At 38.9% G+C, this 15,245-nt stretch overlaps 1 protein-coding gene across 1 annotated transcript; it reads left to right on the top strand.

The window, feature by feature from the left end:
• Positions 1-6,990: 6,990 nt before the first annotated feature.
• On the top strand, positions 6,991-7,929 carry LOC121145408 (olfactory receptor 51F2-like). Its single transcript, XM_040964226.1, has one exon. The coding sequence runs from the start codon at positions 6,991-6,993 to the stop codon at positions 7,927-7,929; it is 939 nt and encodes a 312-aa protein (XP_040820160.1).
• The last annotated feature ends 7,316 nt before the right edge of the window (positions 7,930-15,245 follow it).

Genomic DNA, 15,245 nt, shown 5'->3' with positions numbered 1-15,245 from the left:
ACAGATGTAAGATTCACCAATTTACAGTGTATAATTCCATAATTTTTTGGTAAAGTTATGGAGTTGTGCAGCAGCTAACGTGACAAAATAATATTAGGAAATTTTCATCATCTCCCAAATAAACTCATAGCCACAAGCAATTGCTCTGAAGGAGACTTTAAAATTGAAATAACACACTAAATTGCTAAAAAGCATCCCCTGTTATGACTGTGAGTCAAACTCCACCCTACATCTCCGTAGCATGTGTTACCACTTGTAGGAGGATTGATTCAACCAAACCACAGTAGCCTCTGTGCAGCAGCAGTGTATGTTTTACAAAGAGGAAAAATAAACCATTTAAACATCTACTTCTTATATTCAATAAATATTTCATAGGACTGTCCTGTTCCAAACATCATGCTAAATGCTGGATTTTAATTATTATTATTAGTATTATTTTTTTTTGGAAAGGCACAGTTACACAGAGGAGAGAGAGGTCTTCTCTCTGCTGGTTCACTTCGCAAATGACTGCAATGTCCAGAGCTGAGCAAATCCAAAGTCAGGAGGCAGGTAATTCTTCCTGGTTTCACACTTGGGATGCAGGGGCCCAAGGACTTGTGCCATCTTCCACTCCTTTTCAAGGCCATAACCAGGGGACTGGATTGGAAGTAGAGCAGCAGCAGGGAGATAATCTGACACCTGCATGGAAACCAGCGCTGTAGGCTGGTGCCTAGCCTGCTGCCTCACGGACCTGGACCCAAAATGCTGGATATTTTTTTCCCAGAAACCAGCACAATATATTTTTACTCTCTAGGATTTTTAGCATAGAGGATGCAACAATTAACTAAAAAATTACATATTAAGCAATGTTAAGGCTGTCTCAGAGGCCTGAACAAAGTGCTTGATAAATATAGTGTGTGTGTGTGTGGGGTGGGGGGAGCCTCATCTACAAATTAAGTGTGCAAACACAATCCTATTTATTTTTCATAATTCTGTTTTGAAAGCCCAGATCACTAGGTGGAGGAATGTTAATAAGAATACTTTTGGATTCTCTCTGTGTTCAACTTGAAAATCTTCTATCATGCAGATCAATTGGAGTGTTGGGTGATAGATTTGGTCCGTGATGTCTGACACATCTGACTCATTCCATTTTAGTAGTTAGCACAGATTATTCATCTTCTCTTCTATTACCTCTTTATCTTTTAGATTTATTTTTTTATTTATTTATTCGAAAGTGAAAAATACACCCACACAGGGGGAGAGAGAGAAGAAAAGACAGAGAAAAGTCTTCCATTTGCTGGTTCATTTCCCAGATGGCTGCAACAGGGGCTATAATGAAGATAGGCACTTCATCCTGATATCTTACTGATTGTAACGTAATGGAAATGCTAATAAAATAGCAACCACATTTGGTTACTGCATCCTGCACAGCATAAACCAGGGTGATTATATGTATCTATATAGACATATGTATGTATCTCCTCAGAATGAGCTTCTCAAGACTTTGCAATAATTTCTTCCCCTTAGGCTGAGCAAAGTCTAGAGTTGAAGTACTTTACCATCCGTTTCAGGAATGATTGGAGACTGGTCACAATTATTTTCTCTGTGGCTAATGAAGTGTTCCTCTTCTCGTAGAGTAGTAGAGTTCCTGTAGTGGTGTCAGTGTCTAGTACATGCATGTGGACCTGATGTTTGCACTAACCACAGCAATGACACACACTGGTACACAGGGCTTCAAAACATGGCCTTTCTCACAGGCTGAAGTGGACAGAGCAGAATGGCAGAAGTTTTCCAAGTACAGAGCCTTCAGGGTGGAGGACCCATCAGCATAAAGACACTGAGAAGCCAGCTTGAAGCAAAGCAAGGTCCTGATCACATTTGTCTGTTGGCGTTGATTGCCTTATCTATCCGATGCATGACATTCCTGATAGTAGACACTATACATTTTCATCTCAATGGCCAGAACATGGTGTTGGACAAATGCTAAGTACAAATGCCGAATCAATGAAAAAGAATAATAGTCATGCAAGTAAGTAAATGTTCTAAGGCCGGCCAATTAGAACAACTAGTGGAAGTGAGCACTAGCTCATTGCACCTCTTGTTTCCCTATGTACAGTTAGGGAACTATTTGCTGATGGATGACTTAAATCCCTGAAAAGGGGCTTGCGAGTCTGCTAACTCTGGCGGCTGTGTTTATGGACCAGGTCTCGACAGATGGGAGTCTTTGGCACCTTGCATCATGTTCACACTTCCATCCTGTAAGAGAGTATCTCTTCGTACTTCTGTATCTTAGAGGCTTCTATTTGAATTATGATTTCCCCTGTGGAATCTCCAACATCTTGTGGCACATTTATCTAGGAGGCTGAACATGTCTCCCCAGTCTACTGGCATGTTTTTTGGGGAAGACTATCTTTGCATTATTCTGGTGAGTTACTTTTAAAAGAGATCTCATTTTCTTAGGTTCGTGATGAACTCCTGAGAAAAAGTACAATATTGCTGAATTTTCCTGGGATCTGGATCTGTGACATAGGAAGAGAAACGAAAGACATGAAGCATCTGCTGTGTGCCAGCTCTCCTGGAAATGCCTCCTTATCCTCTTACCCACAGCAGGCCTTTGACACAGCTTCCTAAACCAAGAAATGTGTAATACTTATTCTTGAAAATAATCACCACTTCCTACTTCACCGCTGATTGTCAAAGGCAGCAAGCCACTTATGAATGTCCACAGTTTGACACACAGTTTAAAATGTATTTGTAGAAGTTTTAGGCTAGTTATAAGAGAAACCTGGTATTTTCATAAACTAGGAAGTGACAAGGGTGGGAGAGCCAGAGGAGGGAGGAAAGGTAGTGTGAGAAGTATCATAGGCTCTTAAAACTGTCTATGTGAGATACATGAAATGTGTCCCTTTTTATAAATTTTATAATTTTTAAAAAATAAAGGACTCATAAAGGTTTATAGTTTTTCTTTATTCATTTCCTCTTATTATTTTCCATCCCTCCATGTCAGTTAGTAGCAACTTGCAAGGTAGGCTATTCAAGGAAAATCTTGCATTTTGAATTCAATAATCACTGTGCTAGTTTTGTTGAATGTAATTACTCAGAAACTATTTTATTATCTGGAATCTGTGTCTTATAATTTTTGTGCAATGGGCATATCACAGCTGCACAAACTACTGGATGATCCTTTAACACCACTTCTCCCTTACTAAGACAATGGAAAGATTTTTCTCACAGCCATTCAGAGATCAAATCACTCCTGAATGAGAGCTGAAACTACAATCCATCTACAGGATTTTTCTTTGAAGAAGAGTAAAGCTAGATGGCAAAGAAATTTCTCTTGATTAATTGTTCTTTGGAGCACCAAGGGTTAGTAAGACACAGCTGTTCAGTTTTTCTGTGGGGATTTGCTTTTCTCCTGGGTAAATGGCTCTCACCACGCAGCTTCTAGGGTCCTTATAAAGATTGTCTTTCTGAAGTCTGATAGTTCTTTCTATTCTTGAATATTCTGCCTTTGGGATCTCCTGGTGTGAGGAGCAGGATCTCTCGGCGGCTGATCCACCAGCTGGACTGTGGAGGGATCATTTTGCTTGTAAGGTTCAGAAGTTAGTGCAGCTCATTCATGTCTGCTGCGTTGACCAGACTATGGTGACCCTTCAAGGAGCAGGGGGCAGGGTCAAACAACCTCACTTTCCAGATCTGAGAATCCTTCTGTGTGTGAGGTCAGTGGTTTTTGTTGAATTCAAACCTTCTATGACTATACTAATGCATTGTAAAACCTTTAGATAGTTTAAAATAATCCAGAGAAAATTGGTGAGCATAAGCCAGCATTATATAGCCAATAGACCATCACTTTCAAGAAAATTATCACATATAGACTACAATAGGAGCATGTGCCCATTCCATAGTTCTTTAAAGTTGAATTCTGTTTTAGATACAAAGTGGCAGAAGTATGACGTTGGGTTTGCAGAGAACAAAGTCTGATTTCTGGATCTGACATCAACTTTTTTAGGGAAATGTGAGAAAATTATGTTTCCTCTGGCACTCAGTTTTTCAATTTTAGCCTGCTTGCTCATCTGCCATGAGGAGCTAACATCCAGTGGCATGGTTAGTATGACAGTAGTGATGGCAGGAAGACTGGTCAAGAGGCTGCCTATTCAGATTGTTCCTGGTGGTCTGGTGGCAAAGGACACAGAAGTCACAGCTCCTGTTTAAAAGAATTTTCAATGGAGGAGAAAGAGACATCTAAATATAGCACTCCAAGAATAGTTGTTTAACAGTTGTTTATTCCAACTTGAGGGTGTTTAAGAATCACATAAGTTATATATATGAAATTTCTGCTCCCAATTTTGGTAATAGTTTCCCATATTGGAAGAGTCCTATATATTTCCCATTGATTATAGGAGAAAAAACAATAACAGGTAAGTGGCCCGTGTAAGGAGGGACTCAGGTACAGGATAGCGAATGATGTGGTGCATAGGAGGCATTAATTTTTTACCATTATTATTATCAGAGAAACAGAAGTTGAACATTTAGCTTATCCATTGCAGTTGCTCTTCCTTGTTTTTCAAAGGATTTTTATTTACATTTTTGGTGTATTCAAGTTGTCATTTGATGATTAAATTAATTATTTTTATTGTGGTAGGAACATTAACATTACATTGGTTTATTTAAATTTTAAACTGCATCATACATTGTTATATATTATTGCTATGGTGTGCAACTACCCTTTTTTCCCACACTCATCTTTTGTCTCTTTGGTAACAGCCATGCTAACAGCCGTCAGGTGACATTGTGACTTTGTTTTACCTTTCATGATGGGTAGTATTGTTGAACAGCATCTCAAGTACCTGTTGGCCAGTTGTTTGTTTATTTTCTATAATAAAAGGATGTTAAATTCTTTAAATTCTGCTTCCTCATTTTTAAAGAGGCTACTATTTTGTGGTCCTTAATTCTATCCATGTCTTCAAGAAAAAAAAATTGCTTTCTCACTTACGCTAACATAATTACATGGAGTTCACTTCTAATTTGAGGCAATCATACACTAGGGATCATAATATTCACCTTATTACTAAAAGTCTATGGTCTACTACTATGCTCAAGACACTTCATTCAGTAATGCAAGTGATATTTTAAACACCATTACGTCAGATGCTGTCCCTAGTTCTGATATTCTGTGTCTGGTAGGAATTGAGGCAGTCCTGGTGTCTTACTGGGTCTCATTTTCACCCTAACAGCCAGGCCTCTTCGCTTTCATTAGAAGCCATTTCTGTCTTTCTGAAATACCACTATTCCGCAGAGTCCTGCCCTCTGATCTCTTTTACACTAGATTTATTGCTCCAAGATGTTTTCCACCATTCTTATGACTTACGCAACAAACATCATTTTGACAACTCTCAAGCCCCGGGGATGCAAAACAGACATGTTTTGATTCTTGCATGTGAGGCTGTAGGCTTGTCTTTCAACTGAAACCCAAAAGCTAACTTCCAAATCCATGGGATTTTATTTTGTTTGACATTTTCTTTTCTTTTCAGCTCTCCCAGTCTTTCCTTTTTTTTTTCCTGAACACTCAAACGTGCTTCTTGTATCAAACATTTTTTTTTTCTTCTCAAAAGCCTACAGAAACATACTTTTGGACACATTGCCTGTAACCAACTGTTTTCATCCAAATCCAGCTCATTTATATTTATTCATAATTGGAATCAAGGTCACCAAGTTAAAGTACACTCAGCCATTTAGAGTCATATTTGAACATTATTGAACATTATTGAAATATTAGATCTAATTCTAATTATGTCCATTGCAAACACTGATATTTTATAAGTATTTCAATCTTTTTTGAGTGAATATATGCATTGGTGAATCAAAGTGAAACATTACAAATCACATATTCTTTCTGTGGATAAGAATACAGTGACAGAAACAACACAGAGGGACCTCTTTAATTCTACAGATGTATTGATCAGATGAGTGAACAGTTTTATCTCCAAATGGAGGAGAAAGACCACCCTGGCCAATGCAATCTTAGTGCCCTTTAGCAAAGATGGAATATTTAAGACACTTTCTGAGATAATCCTAATTCAACTACTGTCAGTGAGATTTCAATGAAGTATCTTCTTGTGAACTTACTTCTTTTCTTAAACATTAATTATTAAATTTATTCTAAGAAAATATACCCACCACCTAAAGCATGGGATTTTATAACTCAAGATATCTCCCAGGTTATGGATTCTGAAACGTTTTCATAGAGATATTTTTGTACAAGATTTACATGTATTCAGGACAGGAAAATAAATCCATCCCTGTTTCTATTTTTAACAGGAGGGGAAAGGAAGTTACTTTCAAGCAAAATTTTTTTTAAGAAAGAATTTCCCTTAGTCACAATCAGGTAATCAATTACCAACTTTATATACAAATCTATTTCCTAATATATCAATCACTGTTGGATATTTGCATTGATTTAATTGCTCTCCTGGCATTAGGGATTTTCAAATTGATATCTATTGCATATTTATGTGATCACAAGCCTTTACTGGAAAATAGCTAATGCTATCTAATTCCCTCCATTTCACTGAATACAGAAGGATATACACATCTTAATTGCCTTTAGTACTGTAACTTCTGAAATGGAGAAGTGAAGAAAAGCACGGTAAGTTGCCTTCGTATTTGCTTAGAGTTTCCCTGAATATGCATATAGAACTGGGAGATACTTTCATTATCTAATCTAATATTTTCATTTACAGGTGATGTAAGTAAGATGAAGCCTATATAATGTAAAATCTTACTGAAGCGCAAGTTTCTTTAGTTTCACATTGTTTTGCTTCCCCTATTTAAGCTAAGATCAAGTCAAAATGTAAACAAATAATAATGGCTATGCATTTCCATTGATAAATAGGGCAAAGCTCGTTCATGATGCTAAATTGCTGTGTAAAGGAGGGTGAGTACATTTTTTTTTTTTCATTTGTTGCAGGATATGATCCTTTCCTCCAAGGAAATTTGCCCCCTTCACTCATCATGCCAGCCTTCAATCAGAGCATTTTCCACCCCACTGCCTTCTTCCTTACGGGTATCCCTGGCTTGGAAGCTTCTCATGCTTGGATCTCCATCCCGTTCGTCTGTCTTTATGCCATTGCCATCTCTGGGAATGGCATGATCCTTTTTGTCATCATCACTGAGTCAAGCCTGCATGAGCCCATGTACTACTTCCTCTCCATGCTGTCCTTCACTGATCTAGGTCTGTGCCTTTCGACAGTGGTGACCATGCTAGGTATTTTCTGGTTTAATGTTCGAGAAATCAGCTTTGATGCCTGCATCGGCCAAATGTTCTTCATTCATGGCTTTACGTTCATGGAGTCCTCTGTACTCCTAGCAATGGCCTTTGATCGCTTCATTGCCATCTGTAACCCACTGAGATACTCCACGATCTTAACCAGCTCCCGAATCATTAAAATGGGTTTTGCAATCATCATCAGAGGGACAACAGCACTAGTGCCTCTACTCCTGCTCCTTAAGCGACTGTCCTTCTGCCGCAGCCATGTTCTCCATCACTCCTACTGCTTCCACCCTGATGTGATGAAGCTCTCGTGCACAGACACCAGGATCAACAGCGCATTTGGCCTGGCCATTGTCATCTCCACAGCTGGCTTGGACTCTGTGTTGATCCTGCTTTCCTACGTTCTGATCATCCACTCTGTGCTCAGCATTGCCTCCCCTGAGGAGCGGAAAAAGGCATTTGGCACCTGTGTCTCACACATAAGTGCTGTGGCCATCTTCTACATTCCCATGATCAGCTTGTCACTGGTCCATAGATTTGGGAAGCATGCTCCTCCCCTTGTGCATACTCTCATTGCCAATATTTACCTGCTCATTCCGCCTGTGATGAATCCCATCATCTACAGTGTAAAGACCAAGCAAATCTGTAAAGCTGTGCTCAAAGTAGTCTCTCTAAACTGATTTAGGAAAGTTTGAGTGTCCTTTCTTTATAAATCCTTGTCAGACCAATGTTTGATTAACCACTAGAGTGTGTTGTAATTGACCTTTGAGAAAGCCCATTCCGTGTATACGCTCTTTGTTCAGCAGCTAATCTACTCAGTTCCAGACTGGATTCTTTGAGTGCAAAGACTGAGACTTTGTATACTTCTAACCCTATCACAAATGCTGCATGCAGCACATGTAGGACCATGGCTGAAATACCTGCAGTAGGCAAGTGAGGTCATAGTTTAGGGCCTGATCTCATCTCCTCTAGGGTATGTAGCTATCCTAAGCTTGTCTCACATAAGACTTAGGAAAAAAAAGATCTAGGTTTCAGTAATTCTTACAGCTTGTAGATAATGATGACTATTTTCTGAAATAGAATATTTGTGGCTGAGGATCACAAATGAGCAAAACAAAGAAGAAATGTGAATGAAGAGAGTACTTTCCTAATTCTTAACTATACATCTAGTGGTCCCTCTGGTCATATTGCAATCTATATAAAATTTGGAAACTGCTTATACAATTATGCCACTGTATTAATTTACAGTGTAATAAACTAAATAACAGCTATAAATACAAATTTTGCATATTAGCAGAGAAGATAGATTAGTAAACAGAATACTTTCAATCATGTGCTGTTTATGTGAACACACACACATAGACACACACACACACATTAAAAGGGTATGGAAAGACACATCTCAAAATTTTAAAAGTGTTTTTTTTTTTTGAGAGGTGGATTTTGCTTTGTTTACATTTTCCGTATAACCTCCTTGAATTTGTAATAATAAGGTTTTGTCTCTTTTTTACTTTTTGATAATGAGGTGATATATATCAATTTAATGCCTTCCAAGGCCACTTTTTTGTTTCCTCACCCTAAATTGTGGTGTCACTTCAAGGGTCTTCACCCACTTGCTTCACACAGCCTCTCCTTACAACATGGCATCTACTTGCCATTTATATTCATCTATGGTCTCAGATATTCTTGTTTAAAGAAGCAGTTTCTCTGTTTGGCCCTGAAACTACTTAAGGAAACTCTTGAAATGGGCTCATAAATTTATTTTTTTCAGTAAGCCATACACAGATTATCACACATGCTAGAATATTGTTTTCCTGGGGTTTGGGGAAATATCACCTGAAAAATACTGTATCTCGCCTTTAGGCCTTGCTTCATGTCCCCACCTCCTATTGTTTACTTGCTTGTTCCATTCTTCCAGGTGCCATTAATAAATCTTTATATTACAGATTAGTTAAGTATCTTCACTGACTTGAGGTTTATTTTTTTTTTAATCTGGCATTGTACTTTTGGGCTTGGTATATTTTGCTTTGAATCAAGCACAATGCTTTGTTAGTATTAGTTACTTAATATGTGCATATTAAACTAAACTTATTTTACATAACTTTATATATATTCCGTACATATTTTGAACATTTTCATGTTGCCCAGCATCGTCAGAGGTATGGATAAAACCACGAGCAATGAAAAATTCAGATCTTCATTCTCAAGACGTTTACAACCCGAGTAGACATGAGTAAACTGAACAGCATTTTAATCAGTTGTTTCTTGTGAATGAGCTGCTGTGTACAAGATGCTAAAAAGACTCCTGGATGCTAACCTCTCTTCCAGGAAGGAGCTGAATAGAAAAAAAAAAAGCAACCCAGGAAATACTTAGTCCAATGAGCAAAATACAGTGCCTAAGAATTTACTGTTTACTAAAAGAGATAGAGCTTGTGTTTCTAAAGCCTCACTGATGCACAGTGTAAGTTTTGAAAAAGGAGAATTTTGAAAATAGGGCAATCACTTAAAGTTACATTATAAAATAAATGCTCTGGAGAATGCTCTCGCGAAAGCAGCAGTTTTGACCTATGTCACAATAATAAATGTGGGTCATGAAGTATCCATCACAGATAATTTTGCAGGGTGTAGTTGTATGGGTGTGAATAAAATTCATCTTAAATCATATGTCTCTCCCATCATTATAAAGTGCTACTATTTACTTAGATTTATTAAGGTTTTTCTTGTAAGTGTAAGGTTTTTTCATTTTATTTTTCCTACTAGCTGTGTTGTGCTCTGAGTTCAACATCATTAACACAGAGGTGTACTTATTTTGTTTTTATTTAGAGGCCTTCTGAAACAACGGATGCTCAAGATGATCTGAACTAATGCTTAAAGTCATAATCCGGCCAATCTGAAGTAGTATTTGGAAGAATAAATGATGGTGTGTTCTAACGAGCTTTCTGAACTCATTACAGTTCTGTTTGGAAATGCTTCCCAGCTTGATATTCCTGTACAACTAATATATTGAAATTCAGAAGGAAATGTTACATTTGCGCAACTCAGATTGGCAGACATCAACCAGGAAGTTTTAATATGCTAGGGATCTTCGAATAAGCCATCTGACTCCTGCTAATGTGGAGCTGTATAAATGTGTTTTCCTAGGAGAAGATAAGGATTACATTTCATGCAGAAAAAATTTCTCTTATTGGACTCAAATGTCATAAAATCCCTAAAGCGTCCTTTAAGATATGCATTCTGCCTCCCCTTTACTGCATTTCTTGCCACTGTCTCCCCAGGGCACACCCAGGGTGCCGGGTGATTGGAATGTGCCCTTAGTTTTGCTGCTTCCGCGCTGTGAGCTCCCTTGCTTTCCCTGCCCACTGCCCACTCCCTTGCTTTCCCTGCTCCACTGCCCCTTGTGCAGGATGAATACAACTCTGACATACTTTCATCATAAACATGCCCTGATGTACTCATGGCTTTCTATCTGGTTCCTTGCTGATCTGTGACCCCTGAAGGAGAGAGATTCTGTCCTATTTTATGTATGTCCAGGGTAGAAGTCTACCATATGACTGGCAAAGGCTTAAGGTATTTTCTGAAAGAACACATAAAGCTTTTTGTTACTGTTGGGTAGGAGAGAAGAAGCCAAAATATTTCTTGAAAGTGTACAGAGCTATCCAAATGATGCTGGAAGATCAGCAGGATACAGGAATAGTGTGTGGGTGAAGGTGGAGCTTGTGGCTATAACAGGTGGTTTCACCTAGTGATTTACTGTTAACAGAAATCAGGGCATGAGAACTATGGCACAAATGCCTTCGAGGAACCCATCAAGGAGAGGTAGTGAAGTAGAAGGAAAGGAAGCCATACAGTGAACCCTTGGACGTGCAGTACTCTGGGGCCATAAGAGCTCCATCAGGAGTTTGCTGATTGGATTTCAGGCAGCCTGACAAATCGCTCCTGATAAATCTATCCCTGTCTCTCAACACAGTGTCTCATCAGCACCTCAGTCCTGTTTTTGGAAAACAAGGCAGGAAAGAACATCTCTCTAAAATGTTAGGGAAGACAGCTGCATTCATGGGTAAAATAATGGGTTTCGTACAAACGGATTTCCATTAGCACTGAGAAAGATTTTTTTTTTATCGGTTTCAAAGAACTCTCATGAATGCTTAAGAAAAAGAAAATTGGGAGGCTCTTTTCTAAAATCTGTATTTTCTAGGATGTTATATCTTAACTGAGAGGACTCAGTTGGTTTATAGGCCATTTTCTTCCTGCTCAGAACAAGACATGGTATTTTGAGTTCCCTGATTAGCAGTGAGAGACAACTCCTGGTGACCAGCGTAATGGCCACAGTTTTCTCTTGTAATGGAACCTAAAAGTTTGCCCTCCAATACTAGGACAGAATTTTAAGAAAAATAAATTCTCTCTCTCTCTCTCTCTCTCTCTCTCTCTCTCTCTCTCTCTCACACACACACACACACACACACACACACACACACATCTCTGAATGAGGGAAGGTTCAGTGAGGCTCTTTCAATAGTCAAATGTGTCATTACTGGCAACACATCATGGTTTAAATACACAAAACTAGAATGTAGTCTTCTACGTTTAATCAGTTTAAAATTCTTGCATTAAATTTGTATAAATTTGAACTAGCTATTCTGCTATAAGATAGGGACATCTTAAGTTCAAGTTTTGATAATGTAAATAGATTTTGTGCTTATCTAGACTGAATGCCTAATTGCAACTGCTACAAGAAAGTACAAAATAAACAAATATTAGCACATTTTGAAAGATTTATTTTTATTGGAAAGGTAGATACACAGAGAGGAGGAGAGACAGAGAGGAAGCTCTTCTGTCTGATGATTCACTCCCCAAGTGGCTGCAATGGCTTGAGCTGAGCCGACCCGAAGCCAGGAGCAAACATCTACTTCCAGTTCTCCCACATGGGTGTAGGGTCCCAAAGTTTTGGGCCTCCCTTGACTGCTTTCCCAGGTCACAAGCAGGGAGCTGGATGGGAAGCAGAGCCACCCGGATTAGGATCGGCACTCATATGGGATTCTGGCACATTCAAGGCGAGGGCTTTAGCCGCTAGGCTATTGTGCCAGGCTCACTATTAGCACAGTTTTAAGATTCAAGATATTGTATCTGATTCTGGTTGAGGGAAAATAACCTGCAGTTAAAGTGAGTATTTTAGGGGAGAGGACCTAGAAGTCGTTTATCATAATTCAGTAATTCATTTAGTGTATTGGAAACTTTGTATATGTTGTTTACTGTTCATCCTAAATGTCTAACTTTTTAATAATTTAAGGGCATTTCATCAAATGCTTCCATTCATTCATTTTTGCTCATCAAATATGGTTTTTTGCATAAGAATTCTGTAAAAAAAACAATTTTTTCATGCAATTCCAATAATTTGTGGCTTCTTTAAATGTATCATTATGCTCACTACTTAATCAATCTGGTTTTCCAATATCATCCCTAAATTATTATTTTTTCTTCAAAAGCTCAACATGAAAAGAAATAGTATTATAGGTAAATCTTGTTGGATTTGTAATGCTTTTGACTTTTTTCTCAGGTAAAGTTGAAGTGAATGCATAGGTTAGATCTTGATCAGAAAATAGATATCACCCCAATGATGAACACAGTGGGTGCTCAAAACAGGGAAGTGGATAAACAGCTGTTGGAAAACTGAAAAGGCTAAACGTGAACAGAGAAGTCATACAGAGATAGTAACTGCAGGAGGCTTGGAAGCAAAGCGAGAACTTTGGGGTTTACTAAAGCAAAGAATCTTGGTGACCCCTAAGGCCCTAGAGCTCATCCAGAGCTGCAAAGAGAAGGTGTCCCCTGCTGGTTCTGCACTCTCAGGGGCTCAGAGGTTGAACCACACGGATCCAGAACCTACCTTGGTGGAGGAGCACTTCCCCATGGAGCTCAGGCCCCAAAACACAGGACCGCTTAAAGAACCGGAACTCAGATCCCTGAAAAGGGCCACTGCTGATTGGTTCCTCACCTTTGGAGCCCGGTGGGGAATGGGGGGAAGACAAAATTGGTGTGAAAAAGAGTGAGGCATAAGACTAGGAAATGGCACCAGTGCAGCTGGGCACAGAATTATTGCAGTGTGAGTTAAAAGTGAGCAAACACGGAGATACTTGTTCCTCTGGCAGTTTCCATTCTCCTTGTAACTTTCCGTAATTAATACGACATAGCTAAGAACCAGCTAGAAAACTGATTGTGATTCATGAGTTACAGCCTTCTTTAAAAAAGTAGGTTGAATGCTTGGCTTAGAGTAGAAATACAGTAGATTCACAGCCAAAGAATAGATGTGCCATGATTAAGTGTAGTATGGCTATAGGAAATGTTCATTAGATGTCCCAATCCAAACTGTTAATAGCGATGACTAACAGTAGCTAGACAAATTCTTCCAAGGTTCATTGAGTGTTAGTACATACACTCTTCCGTAAGGCTGTCTGCTGATCGGTCCTTCCTGGACGCCATCTGGGACTCCATGGCTTTTCCATTCAGCAGCTGCCTGTAGTTTCAAGCTGTGTCTGACTCTGTTTTGAAGCTTTCAACTCCTGGGGGACTCTGATTCATCTCTATGTTCTCTCTTTTAAGATGTATTTTTTCTTTCTTAATTATCCTAATTTTTGTTTAATAATGGATTCCTTCCAAACATTTGGGATATGCTATATCTATTCTGAGGAGACAATTTTTAAAAGATTTAGCCATTTTTATTGAAAGTCAGAGTTGAAAGAGAGCGAGAGTGAGAGAGAGACTCTTTCATCTACTGGTTCACTCCCCAGATGGCCACAATGGCTGGGGCTGAGCTGGTTCAAAGCTAGAACGAGGAGTTTCCTCTGGATCTTCCAAGAACTTGAGCCTCCCTCTGCTGCTTTTGTCAGGCCACTGGCAGGGAGCTGGATTTGAAGTGGAGCAGGCAGGACAAGAACTAACACTCATAAGATATCCTGGCATCACAGGTACAGTATTAGCCTGCTGTTTTGTCAAGGTGGCCCACTTTGGGTGATGTTTTTAATTTTTAAATTATTTTTGCTTATTTATTTGGAAGACGGAAAGACAGATCAGACACACAGATATTCCCAATCATTCTGTTTCACCCCACAAATGCCTAAAGCAGCTAAGGTTCAGCCAGGCTAAAGCCAAGAACCAGAAGTCCAACCCAGGCTTTCCACATGAATGCTAATGACCTGTTTTACTAGAGTTATCACTGCTGCCTCTCTGGGTGCAATAGTAGGAAACTGGAATTGGAAGTGGAATAAGGACTCCACTGGGACTACAGGTAGTCATGGTCTGGTTTGGAAGCAAGTCATGTTCTGATGTTTGTTAGAAAGTAAGAGCTAAAAATATAGTTGTCATGGCTCCTACGTGGAAATTCCAGAAAGCACTTACGATGGTATGGGAGAGAATTAATTCATTACTATGGCATAACGTCAAAAATTATACTTTCTTCCCCCATTATGACCAAGTCAAGAAAATAGTAAATATTAAATCAGTAAATATTAAATTCCAAAGTGAATTTTCAGGTTATTAGGATGGAAGATATATCAGTTCAAAAAAGAATTACGGAAATTAATGTGAATATAAGGAAAATGGCCTGTAGAATGAAATTTGTGACTACCATTGTCTTAGGAATCTGCACACTCAAAGAAGAAATAGAGATATAAACCAGGAACAGTCTTCTTGGCATCTTGAAATGGCAAACCTGCTGTTATACTCGCAGTGCAGAGCTCGCTCAGCACATTAAGCAAGATGCAAGGGATCTCTTTGCAAGAACTGTCAGCCCTTGTTGTCAAAGCCTTGCTTTCTAAGAACTAGTTTTTCTTTTTTTCTGAGATCGGGGAACTTAATATAAAGACAGTATAGATAGGAAATCTTGTTATGTGGGGAGATGCTGCCCAATGGGTGTTCTCATAAGGTTTGTAGAGAAAGCTATTTTAGCTTAAAGAGCTGATTTCAGAGTTCACTTATTTCCTCATCAAAGGAGGACAGTGGTGTG

Source organism: Ochotona curzoniae, unplaced genomic scaffold, assembly GCF_017591425.1.
Source record: "Ochotona curzoniae isolate NIBS_2020 unplaced genomic scaffold, NIBS_Ocur_1.0 scaffold_3223, whole genome shotgun sequence".
NCBI classification, from domain to species: Eukaryota; Metazoa; Chordata; class Mammalia; order Lagomorpha; family Ochotonidae; genus Ochotona; species Ochotona curzoniae.
Note: the sequence above shows the minus strand (reverse complement) of the source record. Positions and strands in the feature narration are given on the sequence as shown.

What these genes read in the sequence shown, in the direction of transcription:
- LOC121145408 (XM_040964226.1), top strand. Translation starts at nt 6,991, where the DNA reads ATGCCAGCCTTCAATCAGAGCATTTTCCACCCCACTGCCTTCTTCCTT.